Genomic DNA, 16,165 nt, shown 5'->3' with positions numbered 1-16,165 from the left:
ATATTGTCCTCCTTCATGCACTGGGATCAATTCACCTTTTATTTGCCGAGCTGCATATCTTGGTACCGCTTAAACCCTCTTTAATTGGTAAAAGGTACTTGATAAAGTGTTTTTTTCCACTCTCTATCAAATGTCTTTGCCAAAAAATAGCCGATCTACAACGCAACACGTTGTGAGCTTTTTTGGCAAATGTTCCGCCACAGGATAATGGATTTGGATTATTGTGATAATATCATAAATCACGATTTCTTTTGTCACAATAATCGTGATATGAAATGTTCATATCATCCCATCCCTACTAACGGCACTGAAAATGAATCTCAATAGATTTACATTATGTGAATGTTTAGTATTTGAAAATCCTTGTGACTAAACATACAGTAGGTCCATTTTGAAATGAGTAAATATAAATTACTACAGGACATCAAATCGCCAAATCGTTCTGTTTAAGAATTCTGTTAATGATTATAGATGTTATGTTCTCCCTTTGGTTTTGATCAGTGCACAGCGGGCTGTGATGAAGGAACTTCTATCTTGAAAAGATAACGAGGGGCTGTCCCCCTCAGAGTCCATTAATTGATTAATTGGTTCATTTGGACTTAGTCGACCAAGACTTTTTGTTAGTTGACGTTTTTTATGCTTTTTTTTTTCCTATGCACATGGGTTCACAACCTCACCAACCTGTAAAGACTGGTCGACAAAATCCTATGACTCTCCCTCCCAGGTATTCATGTTTTTTTTGAAATCCAATTGTGTTCTACTGAATTCCACTGCTCCCTGGTGTTGTTTTTTACATCAAATTTGGATTTAGTTTTAGTCATAGTCTTTTGAATAAAAATCTCATTTAGTTTTAGTCACAATTTAGTCACCTGAAAAGTTTTAGTTTTAGTCTCATTTTAGTCGACTAAATATCATAAGATTTTATGGCGACTAAATCTACAGTTGATTTAGTCGACTAAAATGTATTTTGGCTGGCCTAGATGCCATTGTAATGACTGATTTTACACTTGCTTGTGTGCTGAAAATAGCCGATCTACAGGCTCACAACGCGTCGCAGTGTAGATCTTGTAGATCTGCTATTTTCAGCACGCATCACCTGAGAGCAACCAAACAGAAAATGACTATCTTCAGCACTAGTCCCTCCCCAACATTTTAGTCTAGTTCTTAATTTGTTGACGAAATTGTCAATATATATTTAGTCTTAGTTTTAGTCATCACAGCTTAGTTTTTAATTTAGTTTTTATTTAGTTTTCGTCAGTGAAAAAAACACAGTCGACAAACATTTTTCGTCATAGTTTTAGTCGACGAAATCAACACTGCTACTCCCTCAGTCTTGGGAGAGCGTCCACAATAGTTTGTCCTATTCTGCCCGCTCTGATTTGTACTAGGTTGTTACACAGGTGTCGCACACCGGAAATGGCAGAGCTACAAGCCTAACTACAGCTTGTAGATTGGCTATTTTTTGTGTGCGACACCCGCACGCAACCAAGTATAACTCGGGCCCTCACGTAAAGGCCACAGGTCTGAATGAGTTGCCCTTTTATAACCTGTCCATTGACTGTTTCACATGGTTCAGGGGTCTTCAACATGGGGGTCCGGGACCCCTAGGGGGGCCGCCAAATCTTTGAGTGATAGGATAATTGCCAGACCCATGAAATGGGTAGGCCTACATAAGCAAATGTCGGTCTGTCCGGGTTTTCTATATAAAGGGTTATATATGATGATGACATGATGATGACATGCCTACAAAAGGCATGATGTCATAAATGATGATGACAGACAGGGGGTCTGGCACAACCAGGTTGACCTGGTCTAGTTATTTTAGATTAACAACTTGAACCCTTGCAACCCTATTCTGAGGAAACAGGTTGGGTGTGTGGAGGTAAAAAAAAGAGCAGACCAAGTACCGAGTTTACAAATCATCAACAATTGAAGTGATTAAATGTCAGAAAAAAACACATTAACACGAATCCAACATCGACTGATGACAGTGCTGTCAAACAAGTCTAATGAATCTACGTATGAAATCTATGAAAATCTGCAACACGGTTTTATACAACATGTAGTGGGGGGTCCCTGTCTCTCAGCTAAGGGGTCCTTGGCCTTAAAACATCGAAGACCCCTGACATAGTTTGATGCGAATTCCAGCACAAACCCTAACGACTCCCAGCAAGCTAGTGAGCGCGTTTGGGCAGATTCATGCGGGGGGGCGGGGGGGGTGGGGGGGGCTACATCTTGGAAGGGGGCTCTGGAAAAAAAAGGGGGGGCCCCCCTGTACCGTGGCCCTCATCAGCATCTGAATGTGTCCCCGCGAGTGAAATAAGAAAGTATACATAAATATATAGCGGTAATGATCTGGCTAAGCCCCTATGCGTGCTGCGTGTATTCTCATGCTAATGAGGGAGCCATTGAGCGACAAACAATGGTCACGTTACTAGAAAAGGGCGAAAGGGAGTGAGGAGGAAGATGGCCTTTTCTGGCATTTCCATAGACGGATGGACGGATGGACGTGCACGCACGCGCATGCACACGTACACAAGTTCCCACTAGCCTACATCTCCTCTTTCTCCCTCTCTCTTTTGTGTCTAGGATGTTTTTACTTTATATAAATATGTATTGATATATTGTCGTTATCGGGTGAAAACCTTGTGTGTCCAAAACCGTTTGTTTTGCATTTATCATTTTAAAATGATTTTAAACTAGTGAAAACACAGAGATCTACAAGCACACACGTTGTGTGCTTGTAGATCGTCTTTTTTCACTACTTTTGTGCGACGACCTTGTATGATGAAGCAGGGCTTTACTTTGCGAAAGAACGTACACGTTTGAAACTTGGAGATACAAGGTTTCCACCCGACAACGACGGATATATATACTCTTTATATACGCGCACAGTTGCGCACACACGTTTTTCTTCATTTTTAGACAACGCACCAAGAATAGATATCATCAAACGGCGATGAATCATAAATCGAGGTCAGGAGTGAACATTTTTCCCAAAGCAAGAGAAAGGGTTAAAAGTGAAAGTGTTTCTCTTCTTTAACACACAAAAAAGGAGAGGAATGGAAAGACTGATAGAAGAGGAAATGTGTATGTGTGTGTGCGTGCGTGCGTGTGTGTGTGTGTGTGACTGTGTGTGTGTGTGTGTGTGCGTGCATGTGTGCGTGCGTGTGTGTGACTTGTGTGTGTGTGTGTGTGTGTGTGCATGCGTGCGTGCGTGTAACGTGCGTGCAGGGGGGGGCGGTGTTCTTCTCAACGGAGGGGTCAGTGAACCATATGTAGGTAGCCACAGGCTAATGGGCCGATTGGTCCCTGGTTCTCCAGGTATCCCACACTGCTCCCCCACCCACCCACCCCTACCCTACCCTACCCCACGCCAAACTCTCTTCCTCCCTTCCTCCCCGGCCGCCACTCTCTCCCAAACACCCACCATCCATCCATCCCTCCTCCTTAACTCTGAAAATCCCTCCTCCACTTCCCTCTAATCTCACCTTTTTCTCTGCGCTGACCTGGGGAGGCCCACTTTATTCCATTTAGGCCTGGAATTATTTTAACGCTTTAACTGTTGAAAAAATAGCAGATATACAAGCTCACAGCGCGGCACCGAGTGCCTCGCTACGAGCTTGTAGATCTGCTATTTTTGAAAAATCATGAAAATGTGTACAAGTCGCTACATGTATTTCAAATCCTTCTAGGGTTTCTATGTCAGTGGTGCTTGAACCTTTTCATGTCAAGGACCCCACACAATGATATGTATTCGTCCACGGACCCCCATCTAAAGCTGCGAGCTTGTAGATCTGCTGTTTTTTTTTTAATCTTGTCTTTGAATATATCTATTTATAAGCGAACATTTGTAACTCAGATATTTGCTTCTGGGTGGTCCCTGGAACAACATATTTTGAGATGAGGGGGTCCGCGGCAAAATACCTGTAATTTTGGGGGTCCTTGACATGAAAAAGTTTGCGAACCACTGATTCAGAGGAAGTATTTAGAAGTCGGGTCAAAAAGATTGGGTCAAAGATATTCAAAGACTTTGCCCACATTTTCACGATTTTTTCAAAAATAGCAGATATACAAGCTCGCAGAGCTTGTATATCTGCTATTTTTCAAAAGTAAAGCATGAAATAATGGTTAAAGAAGTGGTTGAAATCTTAACGCGACTTCGGGCGCGTTAAGATTTCCGTTTTTTTTTTTTTTTGTTCCCGGTCTTTGAGGGTTATTCCCCACTGCACGCCAGAAGAGAGCCAGCGTTGTGATCGCAGCCCGGGCCCCTGCGCTGGTTCACCTCTCTCTCTCTCTCTGTCTCTCTCTCTCTCTCTCTCTCTCTCTCTGTCTCTCTCTCTCCTCTCTCTCTCTCTCTCTCTCTCTCTCTCTCTCTCTCTCTCTCTCTCTCTCTCTTCCTCTCTCTCGCCCAGGCTGCCTTGCCTCCCCGTCGGCTCTGCTCTATTGATTTACTCCTCCAAACCACCACTGTCTCTGTGTTTGCTCCACCGGCGTCTTTCTATACCTCTCCTTCTCTTCTCTTCTCTTCTCCCTCTATCTCTCTATCTCTTTTCCTCTCTTCCCCTCTCTGTCTATCCTTTCCTCTTTCTTCCTCTCCTCTCCGATGCTCTCCTTCACACTGAAGGGGTGGGGGGGGGGAAGAGGCTAGAGTGAGAGAGGAGGAGAGATGGAAGGGTGGAGGGTGGTGGTGGAGGAGGAGGAGGAGGGGAGAGAGAGAGGGAGGAAGGGGGGAATTGAGGCCTTTGATTTTTCATTAGAAGCGGCTCCATATTTTAATATTGGGTTTAATCGGGCCCTCATGCCTTAAAGAAATAACCATTGAGAGACGATCCCCCGGCCTTCAGAAAGAATATGGCGCTTCTGTCAATCAAAGCCCTCCTCGAATTTGCTCTTTTGTTTGGAGTTCAGTTGTGATCGTCGTTTCCCTCTACCCCCCCCCCCCCCCAACACACACACACACACACACACACACACACACACACACACACACACCTCTTCTCTCTCGCCCTCTTGCGTTGCGGGGTACAGTACAGTCGTTAAGGCTTATTGACTGATCTCGCCTCTACTTAACAATAGAAATGACTTTGACAGGGAAATACGCCGCCCCATATATCACACACAGCAGGAGCATGAAGGCCTCTCTCCGTATCGGAACAGTGTTAACGGCCATCGGCAGAGGACAGCCCAGCCCGCCCCTCTCTCTCTCTCCTCTCTCTCTCACACACACGCACGCACACGCACACACACACACAACCGATAAGAATCCCAAGTCTGTTTACTCACGCCGCGGCGCCGATCGGTCGCTACATGTTTTTAAAGACCCCGGCCGGCAACAATATGACGTGCACGTACCTTTCTTTTTTTACTTCTCCTCCTTTTTATATAGAAGTACTGAAATTGGAGCGGTTCACAGGAATTAACGGCCGTTTCATACCAACAAACAAACAGGTTTTAATATTTTCCCAGTGACACAAACCTGCAAACCTTACTTTACAAAAAAAGAATCGAAAAAAGGTTCTAAATAATAAATAACAATCACCATAGATCCTTTTATCCTTTTTGAAAGTGTGGCGTTGGTTACATGTTGTCAGGCACAGTCTCTTCACCTCGCACCTGTTTAGAATGTTCCCTGGGCTTATTTATTACCTAGCAGCAGCTGATCATTCGCCGCTTCATTTGTGTGTGTGCGTGTGTGTGTGTGCGTGGTGTGTCTATGTGTGTGTGTTTTCCGTTTTGTTTTTTTCCCAACAATGGCTTCTTCGCTCGCTGAGACTCCCTTCCGTTTTGTTCCAGTGTAAGTGCAGGGGGGGGGGGGGGGGGGGGGGGAAGCAACAATGGCGCCGTTGCGTTAACACGGGAAGCCACGGAAAGCAGCCAACCTGTGAGCTTAATGAGAGGGCCCCCATGCTGATATCTGAGGCTCTCCGGCTCCTCCAGTAGCACCATCTTCCAACACACGCACGCACGCACGCACGCACACACGCACGCACGCACGCACGCACGCACGCACGCACACACACACACACACACACACACACCTTCCTCTAACCCATTTAGAGCGGGTACGCATTAAAAAATAGCAGATTTACAAGCTCACGTACAGCGCTGCAATTTTGAAAAATCTTGAAAATCTGTGCAATTCTTTGAATATTTTCACCTGATTCAATACGTGTCTTCTGAATCCTTCTAAGGTTTTTTGAAAAAAGATATGTTTTCTATGTCGGCAGTGCTCAAACCTTTTCATGTGAAGGACCCCCGAAATGATATGTATTTGGCCATGGATGGACCACCCCCCCATGTCAAAATATTGTATCAGGGTGGACCCCCCCAGAAGTAAATATTTGAGTTAAAAATGTTCGCTTTAAAAATATATATATATTCAAAGATTTGCGTAAAAATCTTCAGGATTTTTTCAAAAATAGCAGATCTACAAGCTCACAGCGCGGCACTCGGTGCCGCGCTGTGAGCTTGTATATCTGCTATTTTTCAATAGTTAAAGTAGTCAATAATTCTGGGCCTAATTGGACTAAAGGAGATTTCACTGGGATGCAGTGGCTTGTGGGACCCTCCACCCAACACACAAGTAGCCTTTACGCACACGTGCACGCGCACACACACACACACACACACACACACACACACACACACACACACACACACACACACACACACACACACACACACACACACCCAGTCGTCTCAGAGGAGTGGAGGGAGGATTTGATGGCACCAAGAGACCATGACAAAAAACAAAACAAAGGCACACACATGACACCCTCCTGCGACAATCCCAACCGCAGCCGCCGCTCGCCTTCATCCCCTAATGTATCAAACGCACCCCACAAAAAGAAAATGGAGCACTTACTTAATTGAACCACCAATCCCTCAATTTGTTTGTGTTAAAAGACGGGATAGAGTGCAACACAAGAAGTGTGTGTGTGTGTGTGTGTGTGTGTGTGTGTGTGTGTGTGTGTGTGTGTGTGTGTGTGTGTGTGTGTTTGTGTTTGTGTTTGTGTTTTAAGTGGATGTGTATACAGTTCCGTCCTTTGTGTTGACAGGATGTGTGTGTGTGTGTGTGTGTGTGTGTGTGTGTGTGTGTGTGTGTGTGTGTGTGTGTGTGTGTGTGTGTGTGTGTGTGTGTGTGTGTGTGTGTGTGTGTGTGTGTGTGTGTGTGTGTGTGTGTGTGTGTGTGTGTGTGTGTGTGTGTGTGTGTGTGTGTGTGCGTGCGCGTTAACCCCCTGCTAGGCAGAGATGCATTATTGAAGACACTGTTGTGATACTTGTGCCTGCTTAAAGGTCTCAGCTTCCTTTTAGCGTCACGCAGCACCAGGTCACCTCTGGCCCCCTCTGCTGGAAGGAGGGTGGGGGTTCCTCTGGCCCCCTCTGCTGGAAGGAGGGTGGGGGTTCCTCTGGCCCCCTCTTCTGGAAGGAGGGTGGGGGTTCCTCTGCCCCCCTCTTCTGGAAGGAGGGTGGGGGTTCCTCTGGCACCTGGCCATGTGTTAGCTCAGAATATATGACTGTGGTGTAGTGACGTAGAGTAGACCACTGGTTCCCAAACACTGGGTTGGGTCCCTTAACTCATTGAGTGCCAATCCCGAACTAGTTCGGCTTTATTAGCGTATCGCAGAGTGCCGATCCCGAACTAGTTCGGCTTTAAAAAAAAAAAAAAAAAAAAAAGAATTTTGAAAAAAAAAATTTGAATTTTTTTTTTTTTTTTTTTTGGACCCCATCAAATCTAGTGAACATGATTTCAATCGCGATTTTGCATGTTCCACCCCCATACAACCCCATCTAACATACAGGGCAGCCATGTTTGTTTACATAACATGTAAAACATAATGGCGATTATCTCAAGAATGCCTGAACGGATTTCCAATCGGATTTTTTTGTTTGAAAGCTGTGAACAAACTGCACAAATCCACTCCAAGATTGCATTGGATTTTTTAGAGCTCATTCTTCTCTGTTTTTTTCCCATGCATGAGGTGTGCAAGGTTTAATCATGGCTAAGTTGACGAAAATAAGGCTTCTAAAATGCTTGGTAGCCAATAGCTAACTTCAAGCTAACTTCATCCTCTTCCTGTACATGCACAAAGGAAAGTGTTCAGGCAAGTCATGGCTGCAGGGCTTCTGCATATACCAGCATATCTCTATGGGATTTTCTATGGCCACTGGGCGCCCTCTAGTGGTGACTAGGGTGGCACTCAAACAGTTAACACATGGGAAGCCAAGGTTTCTAACATTTCTAGCTGTTGCTGCTGCTGCCGTTCACTCACGCTTTATTTTGAAGAGCCTCGGAAGCTTCGTGCGTGTGCACGTGAGTGTCCACTGACGATTGAGGAAGAAAATCCATTTGTTTACAAACGCTCGCGAAACTAAAATCCAAACCGGGGCCGACCATCGCGGTAAAGTGTCGCCGTGAAAACGATAAGATCTCTGCTTCCCTGGCGTTCTTTGCACCTCATTCATAGATAAAGCTGTTTTTATGTTTCAGCCTAGAATGGAAATCAATGCAGCCAGGTCGCGCCACTTTCTCTCTCTCTCACAGCCACTGGTGTGACGTATGGACTAGGGTCATTCACAGGGAACACAGCATGCGCGCAGAGCTGTACAGTTAACCCTTTGTTGTCTCGTTGAGGAACGAGACAACTCCTTTTGGCAGAGTGACCCCTAGTGGCCTTATCTCGTTACTGAACGAGTTTGGCCACTTGGGTGTTAAAGGCCCAGTTCAGATCTTATTTTATTATTGTTTTTATAGTTTTATACATTTTTGGACACTGTTCCTACAGATTTTGCCCTAAAATCACGCAGAAATGTCTAGTCTTTTTTTGGTATGTACAGCACAGTACCTTCTGAGGGGTCTAGTTATGTGGAGTTATGTGACTTATACTTTGTTCAGCCGCCGGTGTTCCACATCGGAAATAAGGGATCTACAGGCTCACAAAGCGTTGAAGGGTGGGCGCGTAGTGAGCTTGTAGATCTTTGATGCGTGACGCGACGTGCAGCCAAATATAAATCAGGCGAAACCGGTCCACATCCCACCATCACCTCTGTTCCAGCGGCGTGCGGAGCCGATTAGCAGCCAAATGAAAGGTTAAATGCCAGTTTGAGGCCGACAAGGGGAGCCCGGACAAAAAGTGTCATTAAGTTCCCGAATGTGGAAGCGGCCGGCTCCGCTCTCCCACTGGTGAGAAAGGGCCGCCGCGCTGAAACGCAACTATTGGCAAGTTGAACACGGTTAATTACTGTTCACGTGACGCTACACCAGCCGCGTCAGGAGTACTGGAGGGAAAGAGAAACGTGTGTGTGTGTGGAGGAACTTCAGGGCCTCTCATTACAACCCTGCCCCCGGGTATTTTTACGCCTTTTATTTCCCATCTAATGAACTGTTTACATTTCTCAGCTTTCCAGGAAACCACAATTATTTGCGCCTGTCCTTGTGTCGCTCAATGCACTGGGCAAAAGGAGAAAAAAGAAAGAAAGCGAGGGGTGGGTTGGGGGGTTTTGGGCGTTGGAGGAGGGCGTAGGAAAACATATTTATAATGAAGATCAGTTTATTTGCTTATAATTATTCTAACGTTTATTTATTTTTTAACAGAGGCAACTTATTTCTTCTCCTACATTAGCAAATGGTGATTGTTACACGTTGAAAACAATCATTCACACAGTGCGTTGCAATTACTGATAAATGTCCCTATTCTGCAAACAGATGTTTAGATTTGCCTTTTTTTTTGCTTTTGCCCCCTGGAATTGTATGGAGTGCCTGTTCTAAAGATATCTGAGACATTTGTTCATACATTAGACACCCATATGTGCCCATATATACCAGCCAGAAGAAAGAGGAGGCTTGTATATTTTGTCATAATTACTGTATATAAATATAATTAGCTGCTCAGAGAACACTGCCCACACCATTAGCATATCTAATACGAATCGGTATGCATGCATACGTAATTACATTTTGATGGGCTGGAAGACGAGCCTTTATTTCTTCTTTTTGTTTTTTTTCATCTGAGGCGGTCCGTGTCAACTGAAGTAAAACGTGTGTTTTTGACAGGACCCCCAGCACCTCCATCCCAACATTTGACGCAAACGTGGAGAGTTTTAAAGGCGGGCCGCTTTGCATAAAGTTAAGACGAATCTTTGTACTTTTTTCTTTTTTTCCCGCTTCCGGGTATAGAAACAAATTATCACCCGAGATAAAAAAAAAAAAAAACAAGTGACAAATGACAGACCTTTCAAAGGGATTTTTAATACAAGACTATCTCTTTCTTTTCTGAAATAATAAGGAACCTTCTTAGTATCCTTTTTTTTATTTTTTTTAGATTACAAAGCCAGATTGGCCGGTTTCATGTCGTTTTAGATGGCGTTAATCCCTGACATTTTCATGAGATCCTTGTCACTTCTTACCTCTTATCAAATCTACTATTATTAATATATTTTTTAATCCATTTAGAACGGGTACACATTATTGTGTATCATTGTTTTATGCTTTAACTATTGAAAAATAGCAGATATACAAGCTCACAGCGTGGCACCGAGTGCCGCGCTGCGAGCTTGTAGATCTGCTATTTTTGAAAAATCGTGAAAATTAGAATTTTGACCCGATTCTATAAGTGTCTTTTGAATCCTTCTAAGGTTTTTTTTAAAAAAAACCTATGTTTCTATGTCAGCAATCTGGCCAGCCATCGTCAAAGAAAATGTCCTTTTCACTTCAACTGGAGCTCAGTTAGTCTGTTCTTGAGAGACTACTATGTCAGTGGTTCTCAAACCTTTTCATGTGAAGGACCCCCAAACTGATATTTATTTGGCCACGAACCCCCATCTCAAAATATTTAGTTCCATGGACCCCCCCAGAAGCAAAATTTGAGTTACAAACTTTCGCTTTGAAAATACATATATATTCATAGATTTGCACACATTTTCACGACTTTTTCAAAAATAGCAGATCTACAAGCTCGCAGCGCGGCACTCGGTGCCGCGCTGTGAGCTTGTATATCTACTATTTTTCCACTGGTTAAAGCGTTCAATAATTCTAGGCCTAAATGGGTTAATTATGAGTTATAATCTGCCAGGTATTACCGTGGAACAGGTCTGCCCTAATAGCCCACATACTGTATATATCTTACTGTCATCACCTCCACATATACGTTGAAACCAGGGAAAAGAGACGTTTTCCCTGGATGCCACCACGTGAGGGAGTTTATACCTTTATGCATAACGCATGGGGGAAGTGGGACTGAGTTACTAGGGCCCAAGGTGGAGGGGAACCTTCATTATTTTATACTTTAGCTATTGAAAAAAATAGCAGATCTACAAGCTCACAGCGCGGCGCACTTTTTGAAAAGTCGTGAAAAACGTGTGCAAATCTTTGAATATATGTATTTTTTTTATTAAGCGAACATTTGGAACTAAAATTTTGCTTCTGGGGGGGGGGGGCCCCTGGAACGAAATATTTTGAGATGGGGGTCCGTGGCCAAATATAATTTTGGGGGTCCTTCACATGAATAAGTTTGAGCACCACTGACACAGAAACACCACAATTTTTTTTCTCGATTTCTTAAAAATAGCAGATCTACAAGCTCACTGGGAGCTTGTATATCTGTTATTTTTCGATAGCTAAAGCACAAAACAATGCGTAACCCTTGTACCCAGGGCCCAGAATTTGGTGCGACACCCCTGAACGCGGCAACTCCTAATCAAAGTCTTATCAATGGGTGAAGCCGTCAATAGCTGCCTCTAGTCTCTAGTCTCACATCAAATGCAGAGGAGGGGAATAATCACTCCTAGGAAACAGGATTGTGTTGTTTGTCTGGAGGGGGAATCCCAAACCTCCAGCATCCATAGGTAACCGGGGAAGTATAACGGAGCAAAGCTTTGCTCTTTTGTTTCTGTGGCACTTCTTCTTCTACCCCTCGTTCTTTCTACTCTTCTTTTGTTATCGGCACCACGCTCATTGCACAAGCGCTTCATGCTGCTTGTGTGTAACAAACAGCTATTTAGAAAATACAAAACAACACAAAAAAGAAGAAGAGAAGAAGAACCCCCTGCACATGGTTTGAAGGCGACGACGTTCAGCCTTTTGCACTCAAATCAGTGCTTCTTTCTCTCTGGGCTCCGTCGTCTCAATTACTGGTGGAAAGCGTCTTTCCCCCTAAGTTACACTGCAGCTCTTTAAGATGAAACTCCCATTTTAATGGAATATGTGGGAGTTTTCCCTGCAAAAAAAGAAAAAGATGTGTGTTGCATGTGGTGCTTGCAGATTGATGTTTGTTTTCTCCTCTGGCATTTCACCAGCCTATAAAGCCCCTTGTACTGTAGCACTTAATTGTTGTCTTTGCACTTCTTTTTACGTGACCATTTACCGTATTGTCGTTTGTTGACTGCACACCGTTTCCCAAGCAGTGGGTCGGGACCCGTTTCTATTGTTTTTATAGGCCGCGAGTAAACGTCCCCTTTGTTTTTTTCTTGGGAGGGGCATTTCCTATATTTCTTTTCATGATTTCAAACGAGTTTCCCAAAAAAAAAAAAAAACACTTTTTTAGTAATTTTCACAAAAAAATCTATAATTTCTTTCAATGTTAAAAAAATAAAAATAAAAAATAATACATCATATCAGAACACGTTGCATGATTGTAACATGTTGTGAATAGTAAATAGTGGTTAATTGGTAAATGTCTTGGGTCTGAGGGACATGGGTTTGGGAGCAAATGGACCAGGGTTCATGCCGTTCTTGCACCTTATGAGTCACTCTGTCTTCTGCTAAAATATAAAGCACCAAATGACCATTAGTGGACTTGTGGCAGTGCTTCTTTTTTACTTTATTAGCTGGAATTTGATTTAGAGCGGGGCAAATATTGTGATATGGACTGAGTTGCTAGGGCCCAAGCTGGAGGGGCCTTAATTATTCTATACTTTAGCTATTGAAAAATAGCAGATATACAAGCTCGCAGCGCGGCAAAAAATAGCAGATATACAACCGCGCTGCGCGCTTGTATATCTGCTTTTTTTTTTTCAAGTCGTGAAAATGTGTGCAAATCTCAATCTGTATTTTTTAAGCGAACAATTGTAACTCAAATTTTGCTTCTGGGGTGTCCCTGTGGGTCTGTGGGCCAAATACATTTTGGATGGTCCTTCACATGAAAAAGTTTGAGCACCACTGACGTAGAAACATAGGTTTTCCAAAAAACCTTAGAAGGATTTGATTTGAAATATTCAAAGACTTGCACAAAATAATGTTCACGATTTTTCAAAAATAGCAGATCTACAAGCTATCTGCTATTTTTCAATAGTTAAAGCACAAAATAATTGAAGCGAATCCTTGTACCCAGGGCCCCGAATTTGGTGCGACACCCCTGGTGTTGTGTCTAGGTTGCCCGCCTTTATCTACCTGGTTTTCACGGCCCAGGTCAATTTAGACCCTCCGTCTGGTCGGTAATTACTCCGGAGAGCTTGTGGCCCTTAACCGTCACAATAACAAACGAGCGAATCACATCAGCCCAGACTTTTTCCACTCTCCGGCTTCGGATTATCAGGAGAAATGAATGGGAGAAGGGGAAGCAAAAAAAACAAAACAGAAGCGATTGGTTCCAAGAAGTTGTTTCAATCAAGGAATTTGATGAGCGGCGTTCTCTAGGTCATTTTTTTGGTATTTTTCAATTTTGCCGTTTGCGTATCTTGCTTGCCGGGAAGTGGCATCAAAGTGCCTTTTGTTTAATTTAAAACCGCTTCTGCCAACTTTCGCTGAGTACTTCTGATGAGGATACTACTACATTTGAGAGAAAACAATATCCATTACACACACACACACACACACACACACACACACACACACACACACACACACACACACACACACACACACACACACACACACACACACGAGAGAGAGAGAGAAATCTGTGATTCTACACTAATTCCTTCTTTCCCATTCTCGTATTTACCTAGAATCGAAGTCGACTGTGTAAAAACCCAGACAATGGAGCGAATTCACATCGAGAAAACAACGATTTTCTCATTCCTAGGTGCTGGGCGTTCAGTCTTTGATTTGGGCCCACCTCCCGCAGCCCACCTTGAAACCCTTGTCAAGGCGGGCGCGAGAGAAAGTGAATACGGCTTAGTAAACACTTTCTCTGTCTGCCGCTGGTGGTGTGTGTTTAGTTTAGAGGGCATGCCAAGAGGCTGTTTTCTGCCTGGGTCGGGTGTCTGTAAACAAGTGGTACAACCACGACGGCAGCCCACTCCTTCAGAATCGGAAGGTGGCAACGCTCTGAAGTGTGCTGGTGAAATGTGTGTGTATGTGTGTTTGTCTTCTTTTTGTGTGTGTGTGTGTGTGTGTGTGTGTGTGTGTGTGTGTGTGTGTGTGTGTGTGTGTAGGTGTGTGTGTGTGTGTGTGTGTGTGTGTGTGTTTTTGTGTGTGTGTGTGTGTGTGTGTGTGTGTGTGTGTGTGTGTGTTTGGACATGGCATTCCCTTTTCCTTTCTCAGCCTATCTGAGGGGGGAGGGAGGGAGGGGGGAGGGCAGAGAGAGAGAGAGAGAGAGAGAGAGAGAGAGGAAGAGAGGCAGCCCTCCCCAAATCTGATGGGCCGCCAATGGGTGATGAATTATTCCCTGTCTGAGTCTCAGCATCGGTGTTATCACAGAGCCTGCCACTGCAAGCAGCCGGTGACAGTGGGTGACAGCCTCCCAGAAAAGATTTAGCGCTGACAAGTGATACTTTCCCCATAATACATCTGCCTGGCCCGTACGTGTCCCCTCTGCCCCCCCTTCACCCTCTCCCTCTCCACGACACAACACAAGTTTTTTATTTATTTATTTATTTATTATCCCTCCCTCAACTTGTATTTGTTAAAGGAGTGGGGGGCTGGTGGTGGTGGTTTTGGTGTCTCTGTGGCACCGAGCAGCGTTCTGGGTATTGTGTACATCATCCTGGAAGTGAGGGACTGGTGGTGGGTCGGCCGCAAACTGGGACGCGTCGCACTTGTCTCCTCGAGCCTTGCACGGGTGCCTGCGCACCCTATACATGCATACATACATAGTACATACAGTACATACTCTGTGTGTGTGTGTATATGTGTATATATATATATATGAACAGGCACACACCTATTTTAGACGCCAGCAAGCCTTTGCAGACGCACACAGTAAAAATCCTCGGTGTCGATGCATGCGTTTGTAACGTACAAAGGTAACCAAATGGACCCTCACGGGTCCGTTTGGTTACATTTGTACACGCTCTTGAGTTAAATGAACACTCATGATTTCATGGTCGCGGGGCTCAGTCTGTCACAGTGTGCCATTAGGGGGCCCTCGTGCTTAAGGAATGCTTGTTTCAGGGATTTTTTTTTTCTTACCCCGTCGACAACACCACTAAGACACATCTCCCCCCTCCCTTGTTTTGTCTTCTTCTTCTCTCTCTCTTTCTCTTTCTGTCTCTCTCACTCTCTTTTCTGCTTTTTCTCTCCCTCTTTCCCCTTCTCCTCCCCTCCTGCAGAAAAGGTCACGTATCGCCTACAGTGATGAGGTGCGCAACGAGCTCCTGGGGGAAGACGGCGGGTCCTCGGAGAGTCAGGTGAGGCGCTAATCAGGGGCCACGCCGGACCCCGGTGGTGGGTGGGTGGGTGGGTGTCTGGTCTGGGCCCCCAGGGTGAGAGGGAGAGGGCCCCCTCCTGGGGGCCACGTCGAGGGCCACCATCGCAGCATTGTCACCTAGTCATGCGGAAGGAACACTGTTTAATGCAAAGCTGCCGAGGAACGGCGAGTTGAATGGACCACAGGACCCAAGTCCAGCGTCTGGCCAGGGCCAGATTGGGGCGCGCGTGCACGCATGCACACGCATGCACACGCATGCACGCACGCACACACTCCATTCAACTCAAACTCCAATACCCCGGCCTCCCCCACTCAAACTACCCCACAGCTGTTCTCCATCCGTGTGTGGACTTATCCATCCAAAAGATTCTTCATCAGTGTGTACACGCACGCACGCACGCACGCACGCACGCACGCACGCACGCACGCACGCACACACTCACACACACGCACACTCCTTTAAACTCCAAGGGAGGTGAACCCGCACAATGCAGACACTCTAAATGAATAGGGTCCTGGGTTCTGCTGTTGTTGATCGTTAGAATCAGAAAATCATTCAAATGTTTGATAATGAT

The 16,165-nt window shown here is 44.8% G+C and overlaps 1 protein-coding gene across 1 annotated transcript in view; it reads left to right on the top strand.

The window, feature by feature from the left end:
* vti1a (vesicle transport through interaction with t-SNAREs 1A) overlaps positions 1–16,165 on the top strand; it is a 273,743-nt gene that overhangs the window by 32,598 nt on the left and 224,980 nt on the right. The window contains exon 4 of the mRNA XM_080746948.1: positions 15,493–15,570. Coding sequence (XP_080603074.1) covers positions 15,493–15,570 — 78 coding nt within the window. The remainder of the gene's footprint in view (positions 1–15,492; positions 15,571–16,165) is intronic.

The sequence above is a fragment of the Nannobrachium achirus genome (genome assembly GCF_963921795.1).
Source record: "Nannobrachium achirus genome assembly, chromosome: 18".
NCBI lineage: Eukaryota > Metazoa > Chordata > Actinopteri > Myctophiformes > Myctophidae > Nannobrachium > Nannobrachium achirus.
The sequence above is the reverse complement of the archived record's forward strand: the minus strand, read 5'-3'. Positions and strand labels throughout refer to the sequence as shown.